Here is a 26,256-nt window from a genome sequence, read left to right on the forward strand (position 1 = left end):
TTAAGGATTTGGCACGTTAACCGCACCAGCCCGGGTTCGATTTCTGTCAGGAATATTGTCTGAGCGCCATTGTAGTGTAGCAGTTAGCACGGCTTTGTTACAGCTCAAGGGGCTCCGGAGTTCAGAGTTCAATTCCAACACCGATCTGTAAGGAGTCTCTGTATGTACTCCCCATGGAATGCATGGGTTTCTTCCCCCCCCCAGATCCTCTGATTTCCTTCCACAGTCCAAAAGACGTGCAGGGTAGGTTAATTGGTAAATTGTAAATTGTTCTATTATTAGTTTAGGGTTAATCAGGTTTGTTGGGGGGGGGGTGGGGGGTGGCTAGGTTTGAAGGGCCAGAAGGGTCTACCCCATGCTGTTTCACTAAACAAATAAACAAGATTCAGGACTTAAAGACAAGATTGCTACATCAGAGAGAAAATAGGAACTGCTATGTTCTGTTTCACAGAGATATGGCTCACCCATGATATTGGTAAAACTAGAGGGCTTCTCAATGCACAGGATTTGGAAGGCGGTGAAAGTTGGGGGGGGGGGGGGGTCTGTGTTTCATGATAAACTCTTTATGGTGCTCGGATGTAGCAGTTTTGTTACCCATCTGGAATTTCAGTGATTAAGTGCTGACCATTCTACCTACCAAGAGTACTCCTCCATGATCCTGATTGCAGTTTACATATTGATGTTAAGTCAGTACCCAAGGTATGAATGACACCATCAGCAAACAAGAAACAGCCTAACCTGATGCTCTCAAATCATTGCTAAAGATTTCAGTCAGGCTTACTTGAATAAATCTCTCCCCAATTATCACCGGCATATTACCTGCAGCACCAAGAGTCCCAACACACTCGACTGCTGTTATACTACAATTAGTCCACATTTTGGGAAATTTGATCACATGGCTTTCCTCCTCCTACCTGCATACAGAGAGAGGCTAAAGAACAAGGCTCCAAAATAAGGACAATGAAAAGGTGGTCATGGGAGGCAGAGGAGTGGCTATGGGATTGCTTTGAGTTGCTGGACTAGGCTGTGTTCAAGAACTCAGAGGATCTGAATGAATACACCACAGCTGTCACAGACTTTTTAAAAACAATTGAAGACGAGTGTGTCTCCACAAAATCATTGAATCTTCCCCATCCAGAATCCCTGGATAAACCCTGAGATCTGCATCTGCTAAGAGCCAGATCAGCAGCATTCAGGTCTTCCGACCAAGCAAAATGCAAAAGATCCAGGTACAATCTCTGAAAAGCCTTCTCATGTGTGAAGTGGCAATTCTAGACCAATTTTGAACCACTGAAAGATGCTCAATAGCTGTGGCAAGGTTTAAATACCACCACCTCCTACAAAGTGAAACCAAGTGACAATAAGGTTTTGCTCCTAGATGAGGTCAATGCCAATTATGCTTGCTTTGACCAACAAAACATGAACTCCCATAGCCCATGAAAACCCTGATTTCAGTCTCTGAGGCCAATGCGAGAGCATCCTTCAGAAGGGTGAACTCACAGAAAGCATCCAGCCCAGATAGGGTACCTGGCTGAGACCTAAAGACTTGTGCACATCAACTGGCAGGAGTTTTCATTGATATCTTTAACATCTCGCTTCAGCAGTCTGAGCTACTGTTTCAAGTAGGCTTCAATGATATCAGTGCCCAAGAAAAATGTGGTAACCTGTCTCAATGTCTTTCATCCAGTAAGACTTACATCCACTGTGATAAAGTGCTTTAAGAGGTTGGTGATGAAAGATACTGTTACGAATGTGCCGCAACTCTGAGGGGCCGAAGGGTACAAAGTTGCCCCCTCCTTTTTGAGAATCGCAAGATCGCTATTAATTCGGGTCTGGAACCCAGGAAATGAGAGAGAGACACGCAGAATCCACAAGGTTTGGAATGTGTCCTGGCCTCAGCGAAACAACACCACTGATAACGGCTATTGTCTCTTAGAGACGGAATTGTGTATTGAGTACTGTACTATTCATTGAAGCCCCTCAGGGGACGACCAGAGTGGGCTGGTTGAGGGATTGCATCATCTCAACCTGATTGACATCTGAGACCCTGTGAGTAAGGATAAAAGAGGGTCTGGGGAACAACCCCTTTAGACGCACCAGGAGAAACGCTAGAAATCTTGTGACAGCGTTTAATAGCGACAGCCGGTGGGGGCTCGTGTGCGTCCTTCCCTTGCCTGGGATTGGCGGGCTCACCACGGAAGAACGGCTTAGCTAAAGGAGAGGCCACAAGTGAACGGCCACACCAACGAGACTCCGACGGATCGAAATCATAAAAGGAATCAGCAAGTTTTTCTCCCAAATCTCTCTCTCTCTCTCCAACCATTGCAAACCCAGCGGTCCCCAAAGGCTGCAGCCTGCATGAACTGAGCGAACTTTATATTTCCATCGGACAATACATTATCTCCTAGACAACGATAGAGCTTATTTCTTATTGATTATTATTATACCCACACTTTTAGATTTAGTATTGACGATGTATATTATCTGTATGTTTGCATTGATATTATTTTTGTGTATTTTTAACGAATAAGTACTGTTAAAACTAGTATCATCAGACTTCAACGGACCTCTCTATCTTTGCTGGTAAGTGACCCAGTTACGGGGTTCGTAACAATACCAACTCCTGCCACAGTTGTGACCATGACTCACTCCAATTTAGCTACCGTCGCAATAGGTCAACTCTTAATCAACCCTGGAACATCAGGACAGCAAAGGTGTATACTTCAGGATGCTCTTCGTTGACTGCAACTCAACATTCAAAGCTATCGTATCCTCAGAACCAATCAACATGTTTTAAGACCTAGACTGTAATACCTCCTTGTGCAACAACATCCTCCATTTCTTCATTTGCAGACCTTGGTCAGTTTTGATTGGCAACAATATTACCTTCACAATCTCAACCAGACTGTGTGCTTACCCACTGCTCTATACTTCTGACTGTGAGCCTAAGCATAGCACCAAAGCCATATTCAAGTTTATTAATGACTCCACTGTTATTGGCTGAATCAAAGGTGGTGACAAATCAGCATAAGAGGTGGGAAGATTGAAAATCTAGCTGAAGTGGTGCCACAACAACTGCAAGACCAAGGAGCAGGAAACCAGAGGTCATGAGCCAGTCTTCATCAGGGGATTAAAGGTGGAGAGGGTCAGCAACTTCAAAATCCTCGGTGTATTCATTTCAGAGGATCACACAAGTGCCATTATGAAGAAAGCACGGCTACACCTATACTCTTAGAAGTCTGTAAAAATTCAGCAGGTCTGCTAAAACTTTGACAAATATCTATAGGTGTGCTGTGGGGAGTATATTGATTTGTTGCATCTTGGCCTGGTATAGAAACACCAATGTCCTTGAATGGAAAATCCTACAAAAAGTAGTGGATACAGCCCAGTCCATCACAGGTAAAAACCCTCCCCTCACTGAGCACATCCACAGAGTGCTGTTGCAAGAAAACAGCATCCATTATCAAAGATGTCCACCATTCATGTCATGCTTTCTTCTTGCTGCTGCCATCAAACGTGGTACAGAAGCCTCAGGACCCACACCACCATTATTACCCCACAAACATCAGGCTGTTGAACCAGAGGGAATAACTTCACTCCCTTCCCTTCCCCCTACCCTCCACTGAACTGCTCCTACAACCTATAAAGCTCGCTTTCAAGGACTCTACAAATAATTTTTAAAAAATATTTATTGTTTACTTACTTATTAGTGTTATTCTTCCTTTCTCATTTTGTATTTGCACAGTAGTAGTTGTTCATCTTATTGGGGCCATCTTTCATTAATGTTATTATGTTTCTTGTATTTACTGTGAATGCTCCTAAGAATATTAATCTCAAGGTTGTATATGGTGACATGCATGTTCTTTGAAAATAAATTTACTTTGAACTTTAAAGGGTCATCACCTGGACTCTGTTTAAATGTACTTTATTGTTGCTGGTGACATGGTAAAATCCTGATCACCACGTCACCAGAGGGATGGAATTTACGCTCAATACAGGGAGCAGCCAAGCAGTCATTGGTTACAAGACTTTTGTGATGACTTTCCTGTCTGCAGCCTGCAGGGACCCGATTTTCATTGCAACTGAATTTCCCGAAGATGGTGACCTTTACACCATCCTCTTTCCAGGCACAGATGAGGATAAGTTCATAGCTGATAACTGTCTGCTGGGGCTTGGAACTTCAGCAGGGATACCAACTGCTACTGCTGACTTGTTTCTTAGCAGTGTGTGACCTTTGAACTCTTCAGGGTGGAGGAAAGCAGGACCAAAAAGTTTGCTGGTGAACAGGGCCAAGGTGCTCAATTAAGGACAGGGCAGTTAGTTTAAATATACCAGCAGAGTAATTACTGGAATCCATCCCAATTTACAGATTCATCAGAAACAGTCAGTATAAATTCACAATTGAATGCTTTCTAGGTGATAGAGAAGGCACTTGAGTTTGGCAAGGTTTCTGAAGTGTTCTAAATGGAAAGGCGGTTAAAAAGCCCATGGGACTAAGAGTCTCCAGTGTCTGGAAACAGAGGGGAACAGTGGACAGTTATTTTTGTGAAGAGAGGGCTGTTATCAGTGAAGTTCACTGAGCTCAGTATTGCATTTTGTGATAGGTGCAATTGATTTAGATCCAAACTCAAGGGACATGATAAAGCAGTCAATAACTGACACAGATTGCCTGTGGAGGAAGGCTATCAATTACATAAATATAATTCATGTAATTCTTCGGTTCTTTGCAGGAATGGGACCTGTATTTGCTCACAGGGCATCATGACCAGCCGTTTGTCCATATGCCAAGGACGCGCCTTCAGGGTGCTGTATTTTTGTGGCTTTGGAGGAGGGCGGGTTTGAGGTTGGTGCTACCGCAGAAAACTGGTTTGACGTGGGAGACAGAAGATCGTAAGCAGTGAGCTGGCTGTGTGCCCAGAGACCCGAGATCTTCGGGCACGTAACTCAAAAAAAGTAATTTAAGAAACTTAACACCATAAATCGGCGAGTTGTTTTGTTAGGTCTCTCCTCTCGCTGTGAAACAGGGACTCCTCTTTCCCTTATTAGGGAGAGAGAGCCTGTGGAATGTTGAATTACTGGGTGAACGACTAGTTTTCAGGGTACTGCAAGTCTGTATCTTTATTGATGCTTTGCTGCACACTTGAATCCTCGGTGGTGGTGCTGATGCTTTTTTACTGGTGGGGGAGGGTGGAATCATCACTTTGCTGCTGCTTATGCATAGGAGGGAGTATTTGAGGAGGGTTTTGGGGTTATAACATTTAACTGTCATTCATTCTTTGGGGCGCTCCTCTGTTTTCGTCGATGTTTGCGAAGAAAAAGAATTTCAAGATGTATATTATATACATTTTTGACATTAAATTGAACCTATTGAATCTATAGATGAACTGGTTGGTTGGGAAAGAAGGTGGCAAATGAACTCGGGGAGGTGCAAAAAGGCTAGCGATACCTTGTTGAGAAATGTGAAGTAAGAGGCACACTGGAGAGCAAGTCCACAGATCCAAGTGTACAGCAGACAGGTTGATAACTAGGGATTGCTTTCTTTTATTAGATAACATATATTATAGAACAGAATTTATACTAGATGTGTGTACAAAACAAATTAAGTCACAATTCGAGAAAAGTGTACTCTTTTGGTCATCACATTACAAGAAATATCTGACTACATTGGAGATACAAGGAATGTTTCCAGCCATGACATAAAAAGATTAGATAAGCTGGGGTCATTCTGTGTTGCGTTGAGGCCAAGGAGTGGTTCTACTGAGATGCCGACCAATATGAAGGGGCTAGGGGCAAGTAGAGGGACTCATCTCCCTTAGCAAAGTTGTTTAAAGAAAAGTACTTGGTAGATAAATTAGAAGTTGAGGGGAAGAAAAAAGTTTCACCTAGAATAGGATCTGGAGCTCACTTGCCTGAAGTGTAGGAAGCAGATAGCCTTTTATTTTAACAACATTCAGATGGTACTTGGAAGAGCCATGATCTGTGGATTCAGTACGGAAATTAAGTCGAGACTAGATTCTGCAACCGGCAGATACTTAATCCAGGTTTTCACAATTGCATGAACTGTCGGTGTATTTACAAGCTCCATCCAGCAAGCGGCTCCATGGAGCCACACTCAGCATTACAATGAGTAAACACAGGAAGATGTGGAAATGTCTCAAAATGTGTTTAAACACAGGTTTGCCATATTACATTTCCAAAACATTTGGAAAAGTTTAGTTATACAAATAGTAAAATCTAAATTGTATTTGCTTTCCAAATGCAAATTGGAACTTGTTCAATCCTTCCCCCATCAACTCCTCTGATGAAAATTATATGGTAATTATACTTTAAGCAAAGTAACCATAGATGTTTATGGTTAAAAAGCTTCAGATTAATGCTATTTTTGCTGGAGGAGTTATCAGTAGCTGCTGGATAATACTCTAGAACTTCAACTGGGTTACATTACTCTTTTACATTCTTCCAACAATATCAGAATTAGAAATAAGAAATGACATAGCTGATATTAATTACATTTTCCTGATAATATGAAAAAGATACATCTTTGCATAACCTGCTTTATATCTTGTGGACTTCAGGAAGGGGAAGTTGGGAGAACACACACAAGTCCTCTATGAGGTGGGTTCAGTGATGAAAAGGGCGAGTAGCTTCAAGTTCCTGGGAGTCAACAGCTTAGAGAATCTCTCCTGGGCCCAACACATCGATGCAACCTTGAAGGTGGCACACTAGCAACAATATTTCATCAGGAGTTTGAGGAGATTTGGTGTGTCACCAAAGACACCAGCAACTTTCTACAGATGTATGGTGGAGAGCATGCTGACTGGCTGCATTAATACCTGGTATTGAGGCTCCAATGTACTGGATTGAAAGAGGCTGAAGAGTGTTGTACACAGCCACCTCCATCACAGGCAAAATCCTTTGCACCATCAAGGACATCTTCAAAAGGCAGTGCTTCAATTAGGTGGCAATCATCATTAAAGACCCTCACTATCCAGTCCATGCCCTTTACAAGAGCCTGAATACCAATATTGAAAATTTTAGGAATAGGTTCTTCCCCTCTACTGTCATATTTCTGACTAGACCATGAACACTACCCCACTATAACTCTTTTACTATTTTTCATAATTAATAACTTAGGTCTTTCACTGTGTTGTTGCCACAAAGCAAATTTCATGACATTCTGTATGTCAGTGATAATATATCTGATTCTATTTGAGGTCAGAGTACTTACTACTGCCAGTAGTACTGTCGAGCATACATTTGCTGCCACCAGAGCACATGGTGTGGACTGTACATGGAATAAACTGGAAAGCCAACTGGAATCACTGGTTGCATAGGAACCTGGCCTCCTCCATGTCTGAAAGGAATCAGGTATCACAGTTTAGCCGAGAAAGGAGACTAAAGAATGATTATTATGAATCTTTGATCTACACAGGATTGGCAAGATGGCTTTCTGATACTCTAACAGTTTGTTGTATTTTATATTTTCCAATTGATTTTCCCTTTAGCTTCCATCCTTAATTTTGAAATCTAATCAAATATAACACTAACATTTCTGCACACATTTTACAGATTCATTTACTTATCACGTATATTGAAACATAGTAAAAATGCATCATTTGCGCAATCATTAGGACAAAGGCACCATCAGAAGAGCACCTTGTGACTTTTGTTCAATTTTCACCTTTGCTCTTATCCAGCCAGAGTCAAATCTCCATTCCCAATCTCTGCAATGCCAGCATCCAGAAACAATTGCAAGCGTACCTATTACTTTACCAAGATCAATACCAGAGGCATGTCAACAATTTGTAATGAAAGTAACACAAAACATCCCAAGAACCAGAGGTAGGCTTGGCACATGTTAAGCCAGAGATACTGGGGAAATAACCCATCAAAAAACAAAGGGCAGAGATATAATTTATGAGTCAAGTGCACATTGCAACATTGAAACTTTACACTAAAGCATTAGGGTACACAAGGCACATTTAAAGAAGGTACTCCAATGACAAATCTAACGAAGCAGAGGATCTTGATTTAGGAGTAAATAAAGGTATGTATATCAGCATTCTTACATAGCTAATGGAAGGTGTGGGAGTGGCTACAACTAGATTGAACTGTTCCCGGACAGTAGTAACAAGAAAGTACAAGTGTTTTTGTGATTGATCAGCTGGGTACAATGTATTCAGTATTTTTCAGATAGAAAGGATATAGGTTTGAAGCATTGAATAGGACCAAAAGTGGAACAGAAGGTGAACAATTTGCTATAACCAGAGGAATACTTCCAAACTCCCACACAATCATTATGCACATTCCACCATCAATTTAACATTCCTTCCCCCAGATCACTGTGGGAACGTCAACACTAAAACCTTTGAAGAAAACAAAGCAACACCTCCCACACACTTCAAAATCAGTCACACCCTGCAAATAATCTGGATGATATGACATCATCATTTGACAATCTACCTACCCTTGGATCACACGTTGGAGTCTTTGGCTCTGTGCAAGGTTTAAAGTAACCTGAGAGGGGCTACGATGCCTCAGATCAGTGGGATTGGAAGCTGGGTGTCCACTTACAGATTCTTGACTTGAAGATGCAGTGGGTGCTGGGGTACTTGAATTTTCAGAACTCTGAAGAGAGAAGAAAGACTTGTAAATACATTTGTTTAGCAGAAACTAAGTGAACAGGAATAATTCCATCCAGGGCCTGGACTCCTCAGTTAATGGTAGGGGTCCCATTGCATAAATAAAAATTGGGAACTAGGCTCAAGCACGCTGTCCATTAAACTTTTCTCTCCCTATGTACCAGATTGAATCCAAAAATCCTCATTTTATTCCACATCCATATTTCAGTTTTCAGCCAAAAAACTGTAAATCTTAAACTGCATGTTTTCTTTATAAACTACAAATATTCCCAATTCCCGAACAGCAATATTTCCTGGAAAACAAGAGTAAGGGCAAAATGTTGGAGACCAGTCAGCCTTTGACAGGTGAAACAATGAGTCAGCCACTCATTAAGCTCAACATTAATCTCACCTGCTATTTCTTCAATCTACATGGTAGAAGCCTGACCACTGTCTCCACACTCCTCACTTATCACAACGGACATTTCATGTAAAGCTCAGCTTCACCACTATGCTGGTTCTTAAAACACAACAATGCTGCAAGGATGAGGCTCTTCCAGAAGCACAGCACGTAAATGTGCCTTTTATCTCCACAAACACACAAATCAAACTACAAACTAAAACACATTAACTGACATTTTGTATTTCTTACGATGAAGTTTCAGATGACAATGTGGTAGCCAACTAACCTACCAAACCAGATTGGGTTCTGAGAGGAAATAGCAACAGCTGGGGCAAATCTAAATGGTCATAGGCCCAACTACACAGAGCACCAGAGATCAGTTTTGAATTCTGGGTTACCAGAGCTGAGGCAGAAATCCTACACACAGCACCGTTCAGCCTACTGTGTATTTCACACAATGAAAACTTGGCAACACTTCCCATGTAAATTCCAAGAAATTTCAAAGAACATAGCCTAAAATCAGTGAAGTACTTTGAGACAACCAACACCATCACTTCTGCTGCCGCCTTCTTCTCTAGCCCTCTTTTTTGCCAGTTGTCACCACCCAAGATTGTAGACCCTCTCCCACTTTCAGAATTCTTTTTAGCCTGGTACCACGTGTGGGCCTTTCTTCACTAACTACCAAATACGACACTGACCATCTCAAAATTTCCACATTTCCAAACTTCCATTCAATAAGAACCAACACAGGATCATCAAGCCTAAAACAAGCACAGGGTTATCGTTTGGCAAACTGATTTCAACTTCAGTGACCAAAAGCCAGCTCTCAGACAGTCACAGATACCTTTCACTGACCCATACTGTTCAAGCTAGATGCTCCCCCTACTCTTCACGAGGTCGGAGTAATCAAACAGCTAAAACCCAACAAAGCACCGGGACCTGATGGTATCACAGCCGAGATCTATCAGTATGGTGGATACTGACATCATGCCTGCACCAGCTGTTCACAAAGTTCTGGGGGGCTGCAGAACTACCAGAAGACTTCAAAGATGCATCAGTTGTGACCATCTACAAGAACAAAGGAGACAAGAGAGACTGCAACAACTACCGTGGCATCTCTCTTCTGTCAGTTGTGGGAAAATGCCTTGCGAAGATCAACCTTAGATGCTTGGTGTCCAGCATCAGTGACAACATCCTTCCGAAAAGCCAGTGTGGTTTTCAAACAGGCCGTAGTACAATGGACATGATCTTGGACTGAGGCAGCTCCAAATGAAATGTGTTGAGCAGCAGAGAAGCCTCTGTCACATTTGTTGATCTAACCAAAGCGTTTGACACTGTTGGTAAAGGAGGCCTGTGGAAGCTCCTACCAAAATTCGGTTGCCACCACGCCTAACCAACATCATCCATCAGTTCCACGAAGGCATGGAAGGCCGCATCAACATGTGTGGTGAGTTGTCAGACTCATTTCCCATCAGCAACAGTGTAAAACAGGGTTGTGTTTTGGCTCCTACTGTGTTTGGACTATTCTTTGCAGCTATTCTTCAGGATGCCACATCAGACCTGAAGTCAGGAGTATTCCTACAAATGAGGGTTGATGGCGGGCTCCTCAACCTCACAAGACTGGGAGCAAAAACAAAAGTCAGGGACATTGTGGTGCATAAGCTACAGTTTGCTGCTGACTGTGCACTGGTTACCCACTCTCTCGAAGACTTACAGATCACCTATCGCTTTGCCAGTGCAGCCAAAAGCTTCGGACTGACAATCAGCCTGAAAGAGACGCAAGTTTTGTACCAACCAGTTCCTGGCTCAAGCTACGAAGAACCAACTGTCCTCAATGATGACACTTGTCTCAAAGCCGTCAACAAGTTCTGCTACCTGGACAGCATAATAACATCCTTAGCTTCTCTGAATGTGGAAATTGAGTCAAGAACCAGAAAAGCCTGCTTTGCCTTTGGTCAGCTGAAAGATCGAGTTTGGTCACAGAACATCAGGTTGGCCACCAAGTGCAAGGTATACAGAGCTGTTGTCATATCAACCTTGTTATACGGATGCGAGACGTGATGCCCATATCAGAGTCATTTATGCCAGCTTGACCAACTGCAGCAGTGTCACCTACGTTCTCTGATGAAGATCACCTGGCGAGACAAAGTCTCCAATGCCGAGGTCCTCTCTCGAGCCAGAATGCCAGCAGTTTCAACCTTCGTGATGTCAGCCCAACTGCGCTGGGCAGGACATGTCAGAATGCCTGACGGAAGACTACCCAGGGACATCCTGTACAGCCAACTGTCCAGTGGTACCCAAAAACGAGGAGGCCAGTGACTACAGTACAAGGATGTTCCGCACAGGAGCCTCAAGAAAGCTGACACCGTCTCATCAACATGAGAGGATCTGGCTCAAGATCGCTCACAGTGGAGGGACACCATCAGAAAAGGTGTGGACGCTGCTGAGAACAAGCTCACAGGCATCAGAGGAAAGGCACAGGAGGTGCCACAACAGAGCTTCTGCCCCTGTTGCCCCTCCAGGCCTCTCCTGCCAAGTATGTGGCAAGCAGTGGCTGTCAAGGATCGGCCTGTACAGCCACTCCAGGATGCACAAATCAAACCCCACTAACTGACTGAAAGGGACCATCATCATCCTATGGGATGGATAGCCAGAGAAGAGACCTTTCACTAAACATCAGATTACTGTCCCCTAGAAGGTCACTGACTTCATTTCCTCAAATTTTCCTTCACAGCTTCCTGCCTTAGAATCCACTTTCACCTGCTCCCCAACATCCACAGGCAGGTTGTTCTGGCAATACTACCATTTCAATCTGTTTTTAACCCTACAGAACTTATTTCTTCCTACCTTAACTCTATCCTTTCACACCTTACCCGATTTATTCTTACCAACATCTTTGCATCTCTGATACCCTCTACTACGGCATAGGTATCCAATCACTCTGCACCTCCATCTCACACCAGATAAAGGTGCCATTTTTTCTTCCAAATGGTCCCCTCATCTGGTTGAACTCCTGACAATGAAGAACTTCTTTAAACCTCAGACACTTCATGCTGAAATGTACAGCAATAGATTCTACTTGTTGAGAAATGCCCAGTTGTGGGCGATATACAAATACTTGTTTCAGATCAAATTCCGGCCCCTGCATCCAACTCTTATTTTAATATATTGTTTTGATTACACATCCCTGCTCTCAACCAGAACTGGAAAACTTCACCATTTTTGCAAACAATTTCTACCTTGTTCTCACTTTCACATATTCCATCTGATACTTCCTTTCCTATTTCTCATTGCTATTTCCACCTCATAGTCCAAGTTAGCAGCCAGTATCCAAAATAACTGCACAACTATCTTGATAACATCTCTTCTCACCCATTCTATCTTCCCAGTTTTTAAACAACTCTTCTGTATCTATTCTACTGACAACAATTCCCAAAGTGGTGCTTCTGAGATTTTTTCCCCTCAGCCATGGCTTCCTTTGTTCTGCCACTGACAGGGACCTAGATATGCCTGTTCTAGCTGCCACACTTCTGCTTTTACCCACTCCTCTTCTTTGAGCAGGGATACGATTTCCCTTGTTCTTGCTATTCACATCACCACCCTGCACATTTAGTGCATCCTTTACCATTTCTGCCAGTTTCAATGGTCTGTTTCTCCACAACTCCCTGATTCACTCTTATACCTACACCAAAATCCACTTCTCATAGCACCTTCACTTGCCATCACAGGATATGCAGCCTCTTCTTTTTACTCCTCCTCCTCCCACAATCCATGGGTACAAACACACCTTCCAAGCAAATCAACTATACACTCATCTTTCTTCCATTTTAGTGTACTAAACTTGGTGCTGACAATGTGACTTTTTCTGCATTGAAGAAATCAAACAAACTATGCAACCATTTTGCAAATAATCTTTCTCAGCACCCAAGGATACTTTGACTTTCAGTTATCTTTCACTTTAGTTCTCTATCCATCTTATTCAGCTTACCTTCTGTCTGGGCAATTACAGCCCAGACTCAATGAATTTATCAATTTCATATAACCAGCCTTCCCAATTTGTGTCAGAATCAGCCAGTTCAGATTCAAGATCATTTACACGTTAACTTTTTTCTCCCTTTACTCCAGATGCTGCCTGACCTATTTCTTGAGTTATCTTGGATTTCCAACAGTGTATATACCTCAGATCCAGCACATTGTGTTCTCTCCTCAATTCTCGACTTCTAATTTTCTCCAAACTAAGACATAACATCACTTGAGAGAACCATTGTGACAGAGTGGGAGCCGACGTATCCTTCCACTTCAACAGAATGGCCCTCCTAGCTATCAATGTAACAAACGCAATAACATGTTGGTCAGACAAAGAAATACCATGGATATTTTGAGGCATTATTCCAAAGAGCACAGTTCATTTGTTAGGTTGTAAATTAATCTTAAGTGCTTTAGAAATTGTAGAAAAAACTGACATCCAAAACTGTTCCAGCACAGAACAAGACCAAAACATGTGTGTCAGTGTAGCTGTCTCAGTTTTACATCTATCACAATAACTAACATTAGGAAAGATTTTAGACAATCTCTCCTTCAACAAATAACAACGATGTACAATTTTAAACTGAATCAATGATTCAAATATTTAAGTAATTTTCCTTGCATATTAGAGGCCGACCTGTTAGATACTATTATGAGTATAAACCCTTTGATGAAGGGTTCCATTGGAAGAATTTATAATTTATTATAACAATGGGATAAGAGTCCTTTATTTAAGATTAAAAAAGATTGGGAAAAGGAACTTAATTTGACTTTTATAACGGAGGACTGGATGCGGATCTTGAAGTTGGTTAACTCTTCCTCGATTTGTGCTCTCCTCAATTTTCATTCCTTACCCTCTACTCACACCTCTTACTGAAGGTTTAGGTCTGTTGAACAGGTCTTCACCACCTTCTGCCAGATGCTACCAACACCACTGGTACCTTTATTCTTTCTGCTCATTCTGCTTCTTATTCAAGATTTCCTAGTTTTGGTGACAGTTCATCAACCTGAAATATCAACTTCCCAGAGTTTGCCTGATCTGTCGAGTATGAACAGCTTTTGTTTTATTTTTAAATCAGTACAAACACAGTCAGTCATACGGCACAGAAGCAGACTCATTTAACTATTGAGTATTCATCAAATTTACCAAACCTATGCATTCTAGAAAAAACATCTTAAATGTTGCTAGAGTCCCTGCCTCCGCCACATCTCAGGACAATGCATTCCAGATTCCAACCATCCACTGTGCGAAGTATTCTTCCTCAGATCCCCTATCCCTTTCCCTAAATCTATACCCTCTGCTTTTCTGCACTTCTTCCTATCTATGCCACTTTCAGATGCATCGACCAACTAGGTTACGTCTCAGGCTTTTGTACTGCTAGGAAAACAAATCCAAATTTGTCGACCTCTCATAACTGAGGTTCTCCATCCAAGTGATTCCAGTGTGCACAGTCTCCACTACAAGCAAATCTTTTTATAGTGCAACAACTAGAACTGTCTACACTACTCCAGTTGTTTTATGGTTCTGAAAACAGCTTCCTGCTCTTATCTTCTCTGCCAGAGATAATGAACACAAATATCTAAATGCCTTCCACACTACCTCACCCAACTGTTCTGCAACCTTCGGGAATACCTTTGATCCTCAATATGCCTCAGCTATGCAAGATTTTGTAGTTTCCTCCAAAATGCACACCTCAAATCAGGATTAAACTCTAATCATGAAGACACAGTTTTTAAAGTGAGCCTTAGCAACTGTGCCTCACTATGTTAAATATTGCACCCTGTGATTTCTCGTAAGTGATATTTACTTACTTCATGGAAACCAAAAAGTGAACTACCAAAACAACACTCACCCCAATTTCTGAGCCATGTACCATGAGCCAAAAGTGAAGCAATAATGGCTGTTGCAGCTACCTTACCATGGTACCACTGCTGGTTATTGTCATTCCATTGTTCCTGTCACTGGGTTTTGGTGATCCTGAAGGAGACCTTGAAGAACAGACTAGATGAACCATGTGATACTCATCTTGCTGCAATACACACATAGGTGAGAGGGGAGAATGGTAGAAAGAAAGGAAAAACAATAAGATACATGTTTGTTGTCAAACATTGAGAACTGCAGCCACTAAGGCTACGTCCACACTAGACCAGATAAATCCGTATCCAAAGCTTTTTATCTTTGTTCTGACCTTCTGTCCACACTGAAATGGCATTTTCCTCCCTCAAAAATGAAGCTTTTCAAAAATGCCCTCCAGAGTGTGTAAATTTGAAAACACTGATTGGCCGGAGCAGTGTGGACGGGGTAATCGGAGATTTCTAGAAATGCTGTCATGACGTGCCGGAACAGATGGCGGCATTTCATTGTTTTCTTGAAAGCAACTCCCACACAATCTAACAATTTCAGAACAGACAGCAACAAGACTGAAGCCAGAAGAGTTTAGAAATGTACTCCCCAAATACTTTGACCCAAAACTTACTGAATAAGTATACTCACTTTGCCCTGTTTTCTGTCCTTGCTTGTATTAAGGTGGTTTACCTATTTATGCAAGTACTTCTCTGACAATAGATGTGTAACAGCCTAATGTAACATTGTATGGAAATACAAGATAACACTGATGCAGACACGTTTTATACATTTAACAAGGTGCTTTATTAATGCAACAGAGTTGGTCAGTTTTTCCAATGTTCGTCATCAGCCGGGTCATACACTCCCTGTTGGTTGCCTCCATACGCTCCAGTATCTTTTTTTTTTAGTTTTAAGTCCTCCTGTGCGAGAGCCACAGCTGTCTGTCGTTTGGCAATTTTGTTTTAAGATTTTCTAGTCTGTAACTGCACAAATGCACCAAACATGTCGCTTGTTTTCTGTAGATGTGTCCTGCGCTTGCCCAGGAGGAGGAGATTCACCCAAATACCCATTTTAATGTGGACAGAGGTATTTTCAAAAACACTTGGTGTGGACACCTATTGTTTTTATGCAAAACCAGCGTTTTCATAATTATCTGGTCGAGTGTGGATGTAGCCTAAATAGAGATGAAACCATATGAACCCATTCCTCTAACTGTCCAATCCCTTGCATTGAAATGCTGTACAGCATATTAGCTATCACAATGTGTAAGCATAATTTAAAAACACAGGCTGCAACAGCTTTAACTGCTGAAAACCAAATTGGTGACCATCTATTAATTACAATCACAGAATATTAACCAATGCCAAGGTCATCAACAAGGAGAGGTTTAAAATTACCTTTCTGAAAATGTCCTTCAACTGTAAGTGATCATGGAGAAGCTTTCCAGAATATACAAGTCTCTGATCCTTGGTGGACTGTGGAGAGAACAAGCAGGAGACATTCATTACTTGTGGCAGCCACACACTGCAAATTCTAAAGGAATTTTACAGAATAGCAACTTCACCATAAAACAATGAATTATCTGAAGTAACCGCTACAGTAACCCATGCAAAATTAGCACTCAATTTGAGCACTGATAAAACAGATAGAGATAATGTTGTTCAGAACATCAGGAGAGCACCCCTTCTCTTTCAGAACAGTGACAAAGCTTACCATCTCATTCAGAAGCCTACAACTCCAACAAAATAACATTGCCTCAATTAACTGCTCAAGTTTCTATGCTGGCTCCGACTGAAAAAAAAATTCTTCTGTTAGGAATAAAATGAATGCAGATTAATTTTCTTAAAGGAACAATAATTTCTAGTCTCCAAGTTTAATACTGGAAGGACCAACCATTCTAACTGGGGTTGAGAAATACAATGGAATGCAACCAAGTTTCCTTTCATTCTACAGATTAAGATAGACAATGGATTTCAGTTAACTGGTCCATTGGTTAAAAGGGGCAGCTGCTTATTTGCGATTACTCTTAAAGAACAAAAACTGATCAAGAAAACAGCTTTATTTGGTGAAGGGTCACAGCCCAAAATATTGACTGTTCATTTCCCTCCATAGTTGAAATCAGTTTACTATGAACTGATGGTGAATTATTTTATATTTTTCTCATTGTTTCTGTAAGAGCTTAATGATTGACATTAATAACACCTGGAAAATAAAGGCTTATTGGCCTAGGAAGCATGGCTTATTTGTTGGGTTCCACGGAAAATTAGCTTTTCAAGTACAGAAATCTAAAACATGCACAAGCAACCAACATCATTAAGACCACTCACACTGATGAGTTAAGGATACACTGCAGCCAATGGGACATTCTCAGCAGGAATAACATGCTGACTATCCCGGATTAATTTCCATCTTTCTAAGTGATACAGGTCAGGCCAAGTTTTGGAAAAAAGGCGTGGGTATTGTGACAGATATAGAAATAAACAACTGCTGACAATGTGAGGCTTTAGACTCTGGGGAAAACAGAAACTAAGATTCCAAGCAATCCCATTTTGCCTGCCAGCAGGGTTAGGGAAAGGACAGACTCAGTGGCAAGGGAACAATGTCAGGGGTATCTCCAGAAGATGTGACCGTCTCTGTTTGACAGCATAGAAATGGTGAGAACATGTGGAGTATTGTGCTGTTTGACATTCTTATGGTACATGTAATGTTGTGGTTAAGACTTTTGCTGCTATGCTGTAGGCATTTCATTTTAGCAGTTCTGTCAGAGCAGTCTATTCTGCTTTCAGCCTGTTTGGGTTTGAGCTGAGATAAAAGACTTTGTTGTTCAACTTCGGAATGTGGTCTCAGCCAGTCAGGATGGTGGAATTGGAAGAAGGTTCTAGAGAATGCTGGGCAGAGAGTTTTTGTGAGGGACACTGGTGTGGGTGGAGGTCTTTGCTGGCAGGAGCTGGGAGAAGACAGGAGGATAGATGGCTGAGGATGCCATTCCGGTTGCAAAAGGTAGTTTGTGCAGATGAATGGCCTTAAGGAGGAAGGGCCAATACTCCCATGGGAGAGCCTGCTCATTTGAGGTGGATTTCGAGCAACATTCAGAAGGTGCAGTGTGTACATCAAAAACAACAGCTTCTGGAAGATTTTAGCTCCACTATGCCCATGTGACTGTTTAAGTAGAATGGGTCTTTTTTTGGTGTTCTTTTTATTTAGTTCTTGGTAATTGTATGCAGTGTATGATCTGTTATTCCTTGCTGACGAGTGATTGCTGGGGGCAGTAAATCACACGGACTGAGATTTGGGTGGGCAAGACATCTCAACTTCCAGATATGGTGGGACCGAAGTCGTATACGTACAAAGCCCGAGAAAGATAGGCTTTTTGCCACGGATCCCAGTGGCTGTTACCAAGGGGCTAATGAGCCGCATTTCCAGAGATACCCAGTAAAAAGGGGTTTCACATAGAACTGGTTTAACAGTCAACTCCTGGGTGTTGTCCAGACACTTTCCTCCTTAATAACTCATTACAATAGAAATTTAGAAATGCTAGAAAAGTGCACATCCTTAGAGGAAGAAGCCATTTCAGCTTGATGATGTTTCATCAGAACTAGGAAAATCTAGAAAAAAAAAGACAAATTATATTTTAACTTGCACACAAGGGGTAGGAGTAGGAAGAATAAAAATAACTGTCAGGATGGAAAATAAGAGACTGTATGATACAAGTGAATGGAGGTGCTCCAACTGACCAACATTCAGTCGTGAACAGCAAACTGGAAGGTACAAGTGAATCATTATGTCAGTATTTGTGAAGTGATTTTCCTCTACATTGGAGAAACCAAAGATGGTTAGTAACCACTTGGTAAACATCTCCTTCTAGTCTGCAGCTATAACTGAGCTTCCAGTTAACTGCCACTTTAGTCCATCAGCCTATTTCAATTGTGAACTCTCAGCCTTTGGTCTCTGACACTTTACCAAACCCACAAGATCATGCTTTCACCTTCTAACCAGGTAACTAACTTAGAATCCAATGCTGAATTATAAAAAAATCAGAACAAAGAAAATCAAAACAATTCCAGCCTGTGTCTTGATCAAAGAGGATCAGCCTTTATCACTGGCTCTGTTTGCTGCTCTCTGAACATTTTCAGCATTCCCTTTAAGTTTGCAGTAGATACAGCAATGTAAACAATACAAATGACATGAATGTCAAAGAAAACAAAGCACCCTAACCATTTTGAATTCTTCCATAACTTAATGATGGCTGCTCAGATGTCTGTATATCAGTGCTGCATTCACCTCTCCTCCCTCCACCCCCTAAATTCATGCATGAGTTTTGGGAGTAGATGTACTTCGTTGTTGCATTCTACAATCTACAGGAAAACAACTGAATTTAAAAAACTGCTCAAGCAATATTTATATTGATGCCAGTATTACACAGTGTTCACCACTCAAACACAAGGCAAACAGAACTCAGCTGTCACTAGAGTCTGTATAAAGAGTGAATGTTTGCTGTATGTGGTCAAAGTTTCCGTAAGAAATTTAGCAATTTGCCAGGAAATGCAGGATAGTTAAAATTAAACAAATGAGGTACTCATAGCTTCAAGTACAAATTATTACAAGAAAGGAATTATTTTTAAAAATCTGAAGTTTAAAATATTTGTGTCATTACATAACAGCCAAAAGATATTATATAACAGGTTTTTGATTACACGTAACCAAAAAGAAATCGAGCAACTGAAAAACAATTAGATACCAATTCCTTTGTTGCATTCATTTAAAAAAATCTCCAAAGAGAAAGAAAATAAGTCCCTATTGTAAAGCCAAATTCACTCTCAAGTGATTTGACAATGCTCTGATCTGATTTACAATTAGGATAACAGATGCTTGATTGCTGCAATGATGTATTTAATAGCATGAATAACTTTAAAGATTATGGGAAAAAATCAGCATACCCACTTCACTTCTATATTAACTTCATATATTACACTCATTAGCTGAACCTGGGGAATCGAGTCTCGATTCTTTTAATACAAACAGTAATAAATAATATTGGTTGATGTCGGTTTAGTCAAATTATTAAATGACTAATTCTGAAGTAGATCAGATTGCTTCAGAGTTGGAAAATAAATATAATCCAAGGCTGATAAATTTATTGTGAAATATGAAAAATAGCATTTAATCGCATTGGTCTATTTATACTAATCCTCCATAAGAGCTTCCTCATGCAAATCTGTCAGATTAGGAATAACAATAGATTAGGAAAGACAATAGAATTAAAGTGTAATATTCTATGGGTGCTAGTCAGTACAACATTCAAAACAAAAAATGAAGAGAGAAAAGGAATTGCATTAGATTAAGTGTGGAGTAAACTGAATTCAAAAATGAGTTGTTCTTTCCCCTCTGAGCAGCCAGAATCATAGCTCCTTAATGAGGCCCTTATAAATCAATGCACACAACTTTCATAATTCTATACTGAAACAATAAAGGTATACTTTTTGTTCTGACTAAAAGGAATCATTCAAGTTTTTGGTGAGAACACTACCATTAGCTGCACTCAATTACAGCAGTGCAAGCAGCTCCTTTAAAAAGAATACTTATAAAGTCTATAAGAAAAGGAACACAAGATCAGGCAGCTTTGAGCTGGAGAAAACCACAGTCTATTTTTAGAACACCATCATTAACTCTCAAAATGAATGGATGTGATATTATTTTGAGACAAATTCAACAAATTTCATTCAGAAATTGGGTTATTGTATTTCTACATGTGCACTTGTAGGGGCAGAATTAAGGAAAATATCTCTTGCTTTTCTCGAATCTACTTATCATCCACTTCCTCACTCTCTAGATAGGCTCCCAACCTATATTTATGCCATGGAGCCTTACCATTAACCAAGGGATCCGGGGGCCCCAAGATTGAGGCACTCCCGCTCATTCTTGCCCCTGGCAAAAAAGTAGGCAGATACTCCCATTAAAGAACAGTGCTTCATCCACACTAATCTCTGGTTAGTTAGTGACACTTTAAAAATATTTACCCGAATGTTATCACTCAATCAAGACAGACATTTGCTATTGCTTCCAATGCACCAACAATGCTGTCTCTTTGAAAGAGTGTGCAAGACTCCTGTAACCTACAGCATGAATCTCAATGCTGGATAGGTACCACCAATGCAATGCCACAAAACCTCCCAGATGTTTGGAAAGGAAAAAGAAATAAATATCAGGGTCCTCTCCTGGAGGCCAACATCTCCTGCATTGAGTCCCAACTCATATCAGAACAGCCCTAAAGTCTACTTTTAGACACACGAAGTAGAGTCTCTACTCAGAGTGTGTCAGGGCAAGAGCTTCAATAGACAAAATACTTCAAGGACATTCTCAAAGCTGTCTTGGAAAAAAGTCATGTTCTCCTTGCCTTAAAATGGAGAAGATGCATTCAAGAAGGCATTAAGTAACTTATACCCTTTACACAGGAAAAGACAAACACATGCAAAAATAGTCAAGAAAATGCTCAACATGCTAAATATCTCACCCATCCTAATGAGGCACAGCCTGTAGAATGTGAGGCCCTTGTAAGACACCTGGAAACCCAGATAACTGGAGGAGTAGACCGGAACACATATTCTAAGGCAATATTTCTGTATCACAGATGCACAGTAATATGGGATTGGTTTATTATTGTCATATGTACCAAGATACAGTGAAAAGCTTGTCTTGCATACTGTTCATTCAGACAGAATGATGACACCCTACAATGAGGCAAAATAAAGTGATACAACAGAATTCAGTGTAAGTGCAGCAGCTACAGAGAAACTGCAGCGCAAGTAAACAATAAAGGTACAAGGTCATACTTTTCCAAATCCACTATTCATTACAGATAAAAAATCCCATTAAGATAAACAAGATCTATAGCCTAGCCAAAATTTAATCTTCTTCCATAAACATTAAAATCAGCCATCAGTCATTTATCCAACAGTACTGTGCACAATGTGCAAAGACTATTACACTTGTCAATTCATTGGTTGACGAGTATTTTCAGGTGTTCTGAAATGATGAAAGAAATGAAAATCCAAATGATTCCTACAAATATAAATACATCACTAGGATACCATTTTCAGATCCATACAAATCCATTTTTACAAGCAACATTTGTTGTAAACCATCCTCACAGAAATAAATGAAAACCCAATTTGAACCACAGTAATTCACCGTGACACCACTGTTGGCGGCAAAATCTAAGATGCCAAGAAGGTGGTGTGCAGGAGTGAGACAGATCAATTGGTTGATCTCAAACTTGTACTCAATGTCAGTAAGACCAAGGAACTGATTTTGGACTTCAAGAAGAAGTCAAGGGAATATACAACAGTCCTGAAAGAGGGTGCAACAGTGGAAAGGATGAGCAGCTTACAATTCTTAGATATCAACATTTCAGGATTTATCAGGGACCCAACATATTGATACAATCAAAGAATGCCAGCAGATATAGTTCATTAAGAGTTTGAGATCTGACATGTCACCAAAGACTCTACCAAGTTTCTGCAGGTGTATCATGGACAGCATTCTGATGGTTTGGTTCACAGTCTGCTTACGAGGCTCTAAAGCAAAGAACCGATAGAGGCGGCAGAGGATTGTAGACTCAGCCAAGTCCATAACGGGCAGAAGCCTCCCTATCATCAATGGCATCTTCAAAAGACGGTGCCATAAGAAGACAGCATTCATCATTAAGGACTCTCTCACCATCTGGGACATGCCCTTTCCTCATTACTAAAATCAGGAAGGAAGTAGAGGAGCCTGAAAATTCAGTCAAAATTTTATGAAACTCTTTCCTCTCTGTCATCAGTTTCTTAACAGTATATGAACACTATTTCATTATTCCCCTTTTGTACTTTATTTTAAATTTCAATGTGTAGTAAATTTTATTAAGTCTTGTACTGCTGCCACAAAAACAAACTTCATGTCAATAATACACCCAATTCTGATTCATTGTTGATCACAGTCCCGACAGACCAAGCATCTTGCTCAATTGCAAGAATCAATAATCTGCAGATGCTGGAAATCCAAGCAACTTACACAAAATGTTGGAGTGACTCAGCAAGCCAGGCAGCATCTATAGAAAAGATTACAGTTGACATTTCAGTCCAAGACCATCCTGACGAAAGGCTCCAGCCCGAAACTTCAACTGTACCCTTTTCCATAGATGCTGCTTGGGCTGCTGAGTTCTCCAGCATTTGGTGCATCAATTACAAGAATATTCCTTTTTAATAAATTATTTTGTCTATTTGAAATAATGTGCACGGGACTAAAACTGAAACACTCCATTTAGACAAAGCTCATGGCAAAGGATAATTCAATGGCATGTTGAGCTTTACCCAGACATCTGAAAGTCTTTCATTTCTGAATTAAGTTAATTAATTGCACTGCAATCAAACACATACCATGCAAGTTACAATTAAAAGGGTGCATAGACTTTCTTCAGTATATTAGATGCAGATTTTACACTATTTTAATAAAGCACATAATTAAATAAAAATCTGATGCCGTGGCAAGAGATTGCAGAAGATACGAACAGAATAACACGTCTTTGGTTTCTTAATTCAAGTCACACAATGCTTACTGATACAAGCCTAGAAATGCTTTGAAATATTTTCAAATAGCAAGTTCCTGATTGCTTGTTATTTTAATTATCCTCTTCGCTACCCTGTTTAACCTTTCCTTCCTTGTGCTGTTTCAACCCACAATGAAAGCTTAAGCATCAGCACGCCATGTGACACAGATTTCCAACTTCAATGCTTGTCACCATTTATTAAGTTAGGGAGCAGCTGTTCACCATGTTTCTACTATTCCTAGTAACATATCCTTTAGCTTTTTTACTTGCCCCATTACTACGCTTTTTATTTGACAGCACCTTCTCTATTGCCACTTAATCTTTTCAATTGTCAGACAGTCATTGCAAATGATAAGAATCTAAAATATGAACAGAAGATGCCACAAATTTCCAACAGATCAGGCAGAACCTGTGAAGAGAACAGAGTTAATGTTTCAGGCTGATGGCTTTTCAGCAGCATGGCTCTGTTAGAAGCTCTTCGATTGGAATGTTATCTGACCACATATGCAGCTGGACGTGGATTATTTCCAGAATTTTTCTTGCATTCTTTTGCCCCTTAGATTTTCCACTTTCCCCAACATCTTGCTGCCCAAAATTCACAAAAAAAAAATCACATTAACCATGAAAAAGCCAACCTACAATGCCATTTCTCCACAAACACTGCCAAATGTTAACAGTTCCTGTTTTAATTTTCTTATATACAAAATATTTTAATTAATATTACAGGAGAATAGGAAGAAACCCTTTTATGAAACAGTCATAAAATGTACTTACTCATTGTCTCATTTCTCCAAGCTCTGGCACTCTATCAACACCTCCCACACCATTAACCAAGTTAGGAAATGGAGAATCCATCATTTTGTCAGGCAACTCATTTCTCTTTATGCTTTTTTTGCTTTTTGATATCCAAGTGACACATTTCACAAACACAAATCTTGGCTGGGAGAGTAACAAAAACATGAGTAGATGCTGGACAAGAATGTTCCCTCACACAGAGCAGAGTGACCAACTTTGCCTTCTCACATAACACAGCCAAAAATCAGGAACTAAAGTACCGTAGATTCCGGACTACAGAGCGCACCTGATTAAAAGCCGCTGGCTCTAATTTTAGAAATAAAATCAATTTTTTACTTGTACAGGCCGCACCGGATTTTCGGCCACACTGGATTTTCGGCCGCAGGTGTCCCACGTTGTAATATGAGATATTTACACAGAAAGATATTACACGTGAGGATTTTTTAACTTTTAATTAAATCCATATGGTAACATAAACAAATACATATTGCAAATGCTTTTTTTCGAACCGTGCCTGTAACGCGGCTACTTTTAAATATACGTTGCGTATACTTCTTTACTGAACAACATTCCAAAATCTCCTAACGACTGGTAAAAAATATATATACTGCAGCCTACCAGGAAAAGTTATTGATCGCCTTTAACTTAAAAGCAGCGTTTTCGCTCCGCCGCTCGCCCCCCTCCTTCCCGTTTATCGCAAACTGGTATCCCACAAGACGCGGCGAAACCGGGTGTGACGTCATAGCATCCCGCGATGTAGTACAGAAAACAAATATAGTTAAAACTCTTCTAACTTTAACTAGAAAATGAATTACTAAGCGAAAATATTATAAACTAAATAACTGCCATAAAGGCAGCACAATGCTTTTCTTCGAGTGTTTTCCATGTTGATGAGGGTGAGTACAAATGACTGATTTACAATAATTTAATTGTGAAAGTGCGCTTGATTTATCGTACAATTTCATTGGACCTCTGTGAACTACTCATCAATTTTATTGGCCTACTGTTATGAGGCAAAATGTTTTTGGCGGCATGAAAAAAAAACATGTATTAGCCGCTCTGTATTAAAGGCCGCAGAGTTCAAAGCTGTTCAAAATGTGGGAAAAAAGTAGCGGCTTAAAATCCGGAATCTACGGTAATATCAAGTTATATGAGAATTTCAGCCTAGGGTTAAATTAAAATTAGTTAGAACATTACAACACAGTAGGGGGCCTTTGGCCGTGATGCTGTGCTGATCTTTTATCCTACTCGAAGATCAGTTAGACCCTTCCATCCCATGCCTATTCAAGAGTCTCCTAAATGTATCCAATTCATCTTTACCACCAAACTTGCAGCGCACTTCCATGCACTTACCACTCTGATTGTGAAAAGAACTGACCTCTGACAGCCCTTCCATCATTTTCTCCAATCACTTTGAAATTATGCCCTCTCATATTAGCTACTGACACTCGGCGGGTGGGGGGGAAGGTGCTGACTGTCCAGTCTATTTATGCTCTTATCCTATTCACCTCTCATCCTCCTTCACTCCTAACAGAAAGTCCAGCTTGCTCAACCTTCCCTCACAAAACATGCCCTCTAATGCAAACAGCATCCTGATAAATCCACCCTGCACCCTCCCCACAGCTTCCCCATCCTTCCTATAATGAGGCAACCAGAACTGAATGCAATACTGTACTGCAAATGTGTTCTAACTACAGTTTTTATGAAGAGTTAGCATTATGTTGTGACTTTTGAACTTAATTTCCCCCAGCTAACAAAAGCCAACACACCATATACTTCAACTAGCAAACACGAGGAAATCTACAGATGCTGGAAATTCAAACACACACAATAAGAGCCCGAAACGTCAACAGTGCTTCTCCTTATAGATGCTGCCTGGCCTGCTGTGTTCTACCAGCATTTTGTGTGTGTTGTACATACTTCAACTACACCATTTACCACTCAGAAATTCAAAAGTAGTTATTTTAAATTTTAAACTTCT

At 40.6% G+C, this 26,256-nt stretch overlaps 1 protein-coding gene across 1 annotated transcript in view; it reads right to left on the bottom strand.

Annotated features, from left to right (window-relative positions):
- The window catches only part of herpud2 (HERPUD family member 2), a 50,447-nt gene that overhangs the window by 13,359 nt on the left and 10,832 nt on the right, over window positions 1-26,256 (bottom strand). Inside the window, exons 2-5 of the mRNA XM_073049995.1 lie at window positions 16,294-16,371; window positions 14,970-15,080; window positions 8,468-8,628; window positions 7,229-7,354 (exon numbers count right to left, since the gene is read on the bottom strand). Coding sequence (XP_072906096.1) covers window positions 7,229-7,354; window positions 8,468-8,628; window positions 14,970-15,080; window positions 16,294-16,371 — 476 coding nt within the window. The remainder of the gene's footprint in view (window positions 1-7,228; window positions 7,355-8,467; window positions 8,629-14,969; window positions 15,081-16,293; window positions 16,372-26,256) is intronic.

The sequence above is a fragment of the Hemitrygon akajei genome, chromosome 1 (assembly GCF_048418815.1).
Source record: "Hemitrygon akajei chromosome 1, sHemAka1.3, whole genome shotgun sequence".
NCBI lineage: Eukaryota > Metazoa > Chordata > Chondrichthyes > Myliobatiformes > Dasyatidae > Hemitrygon > Hemitrygon akajei.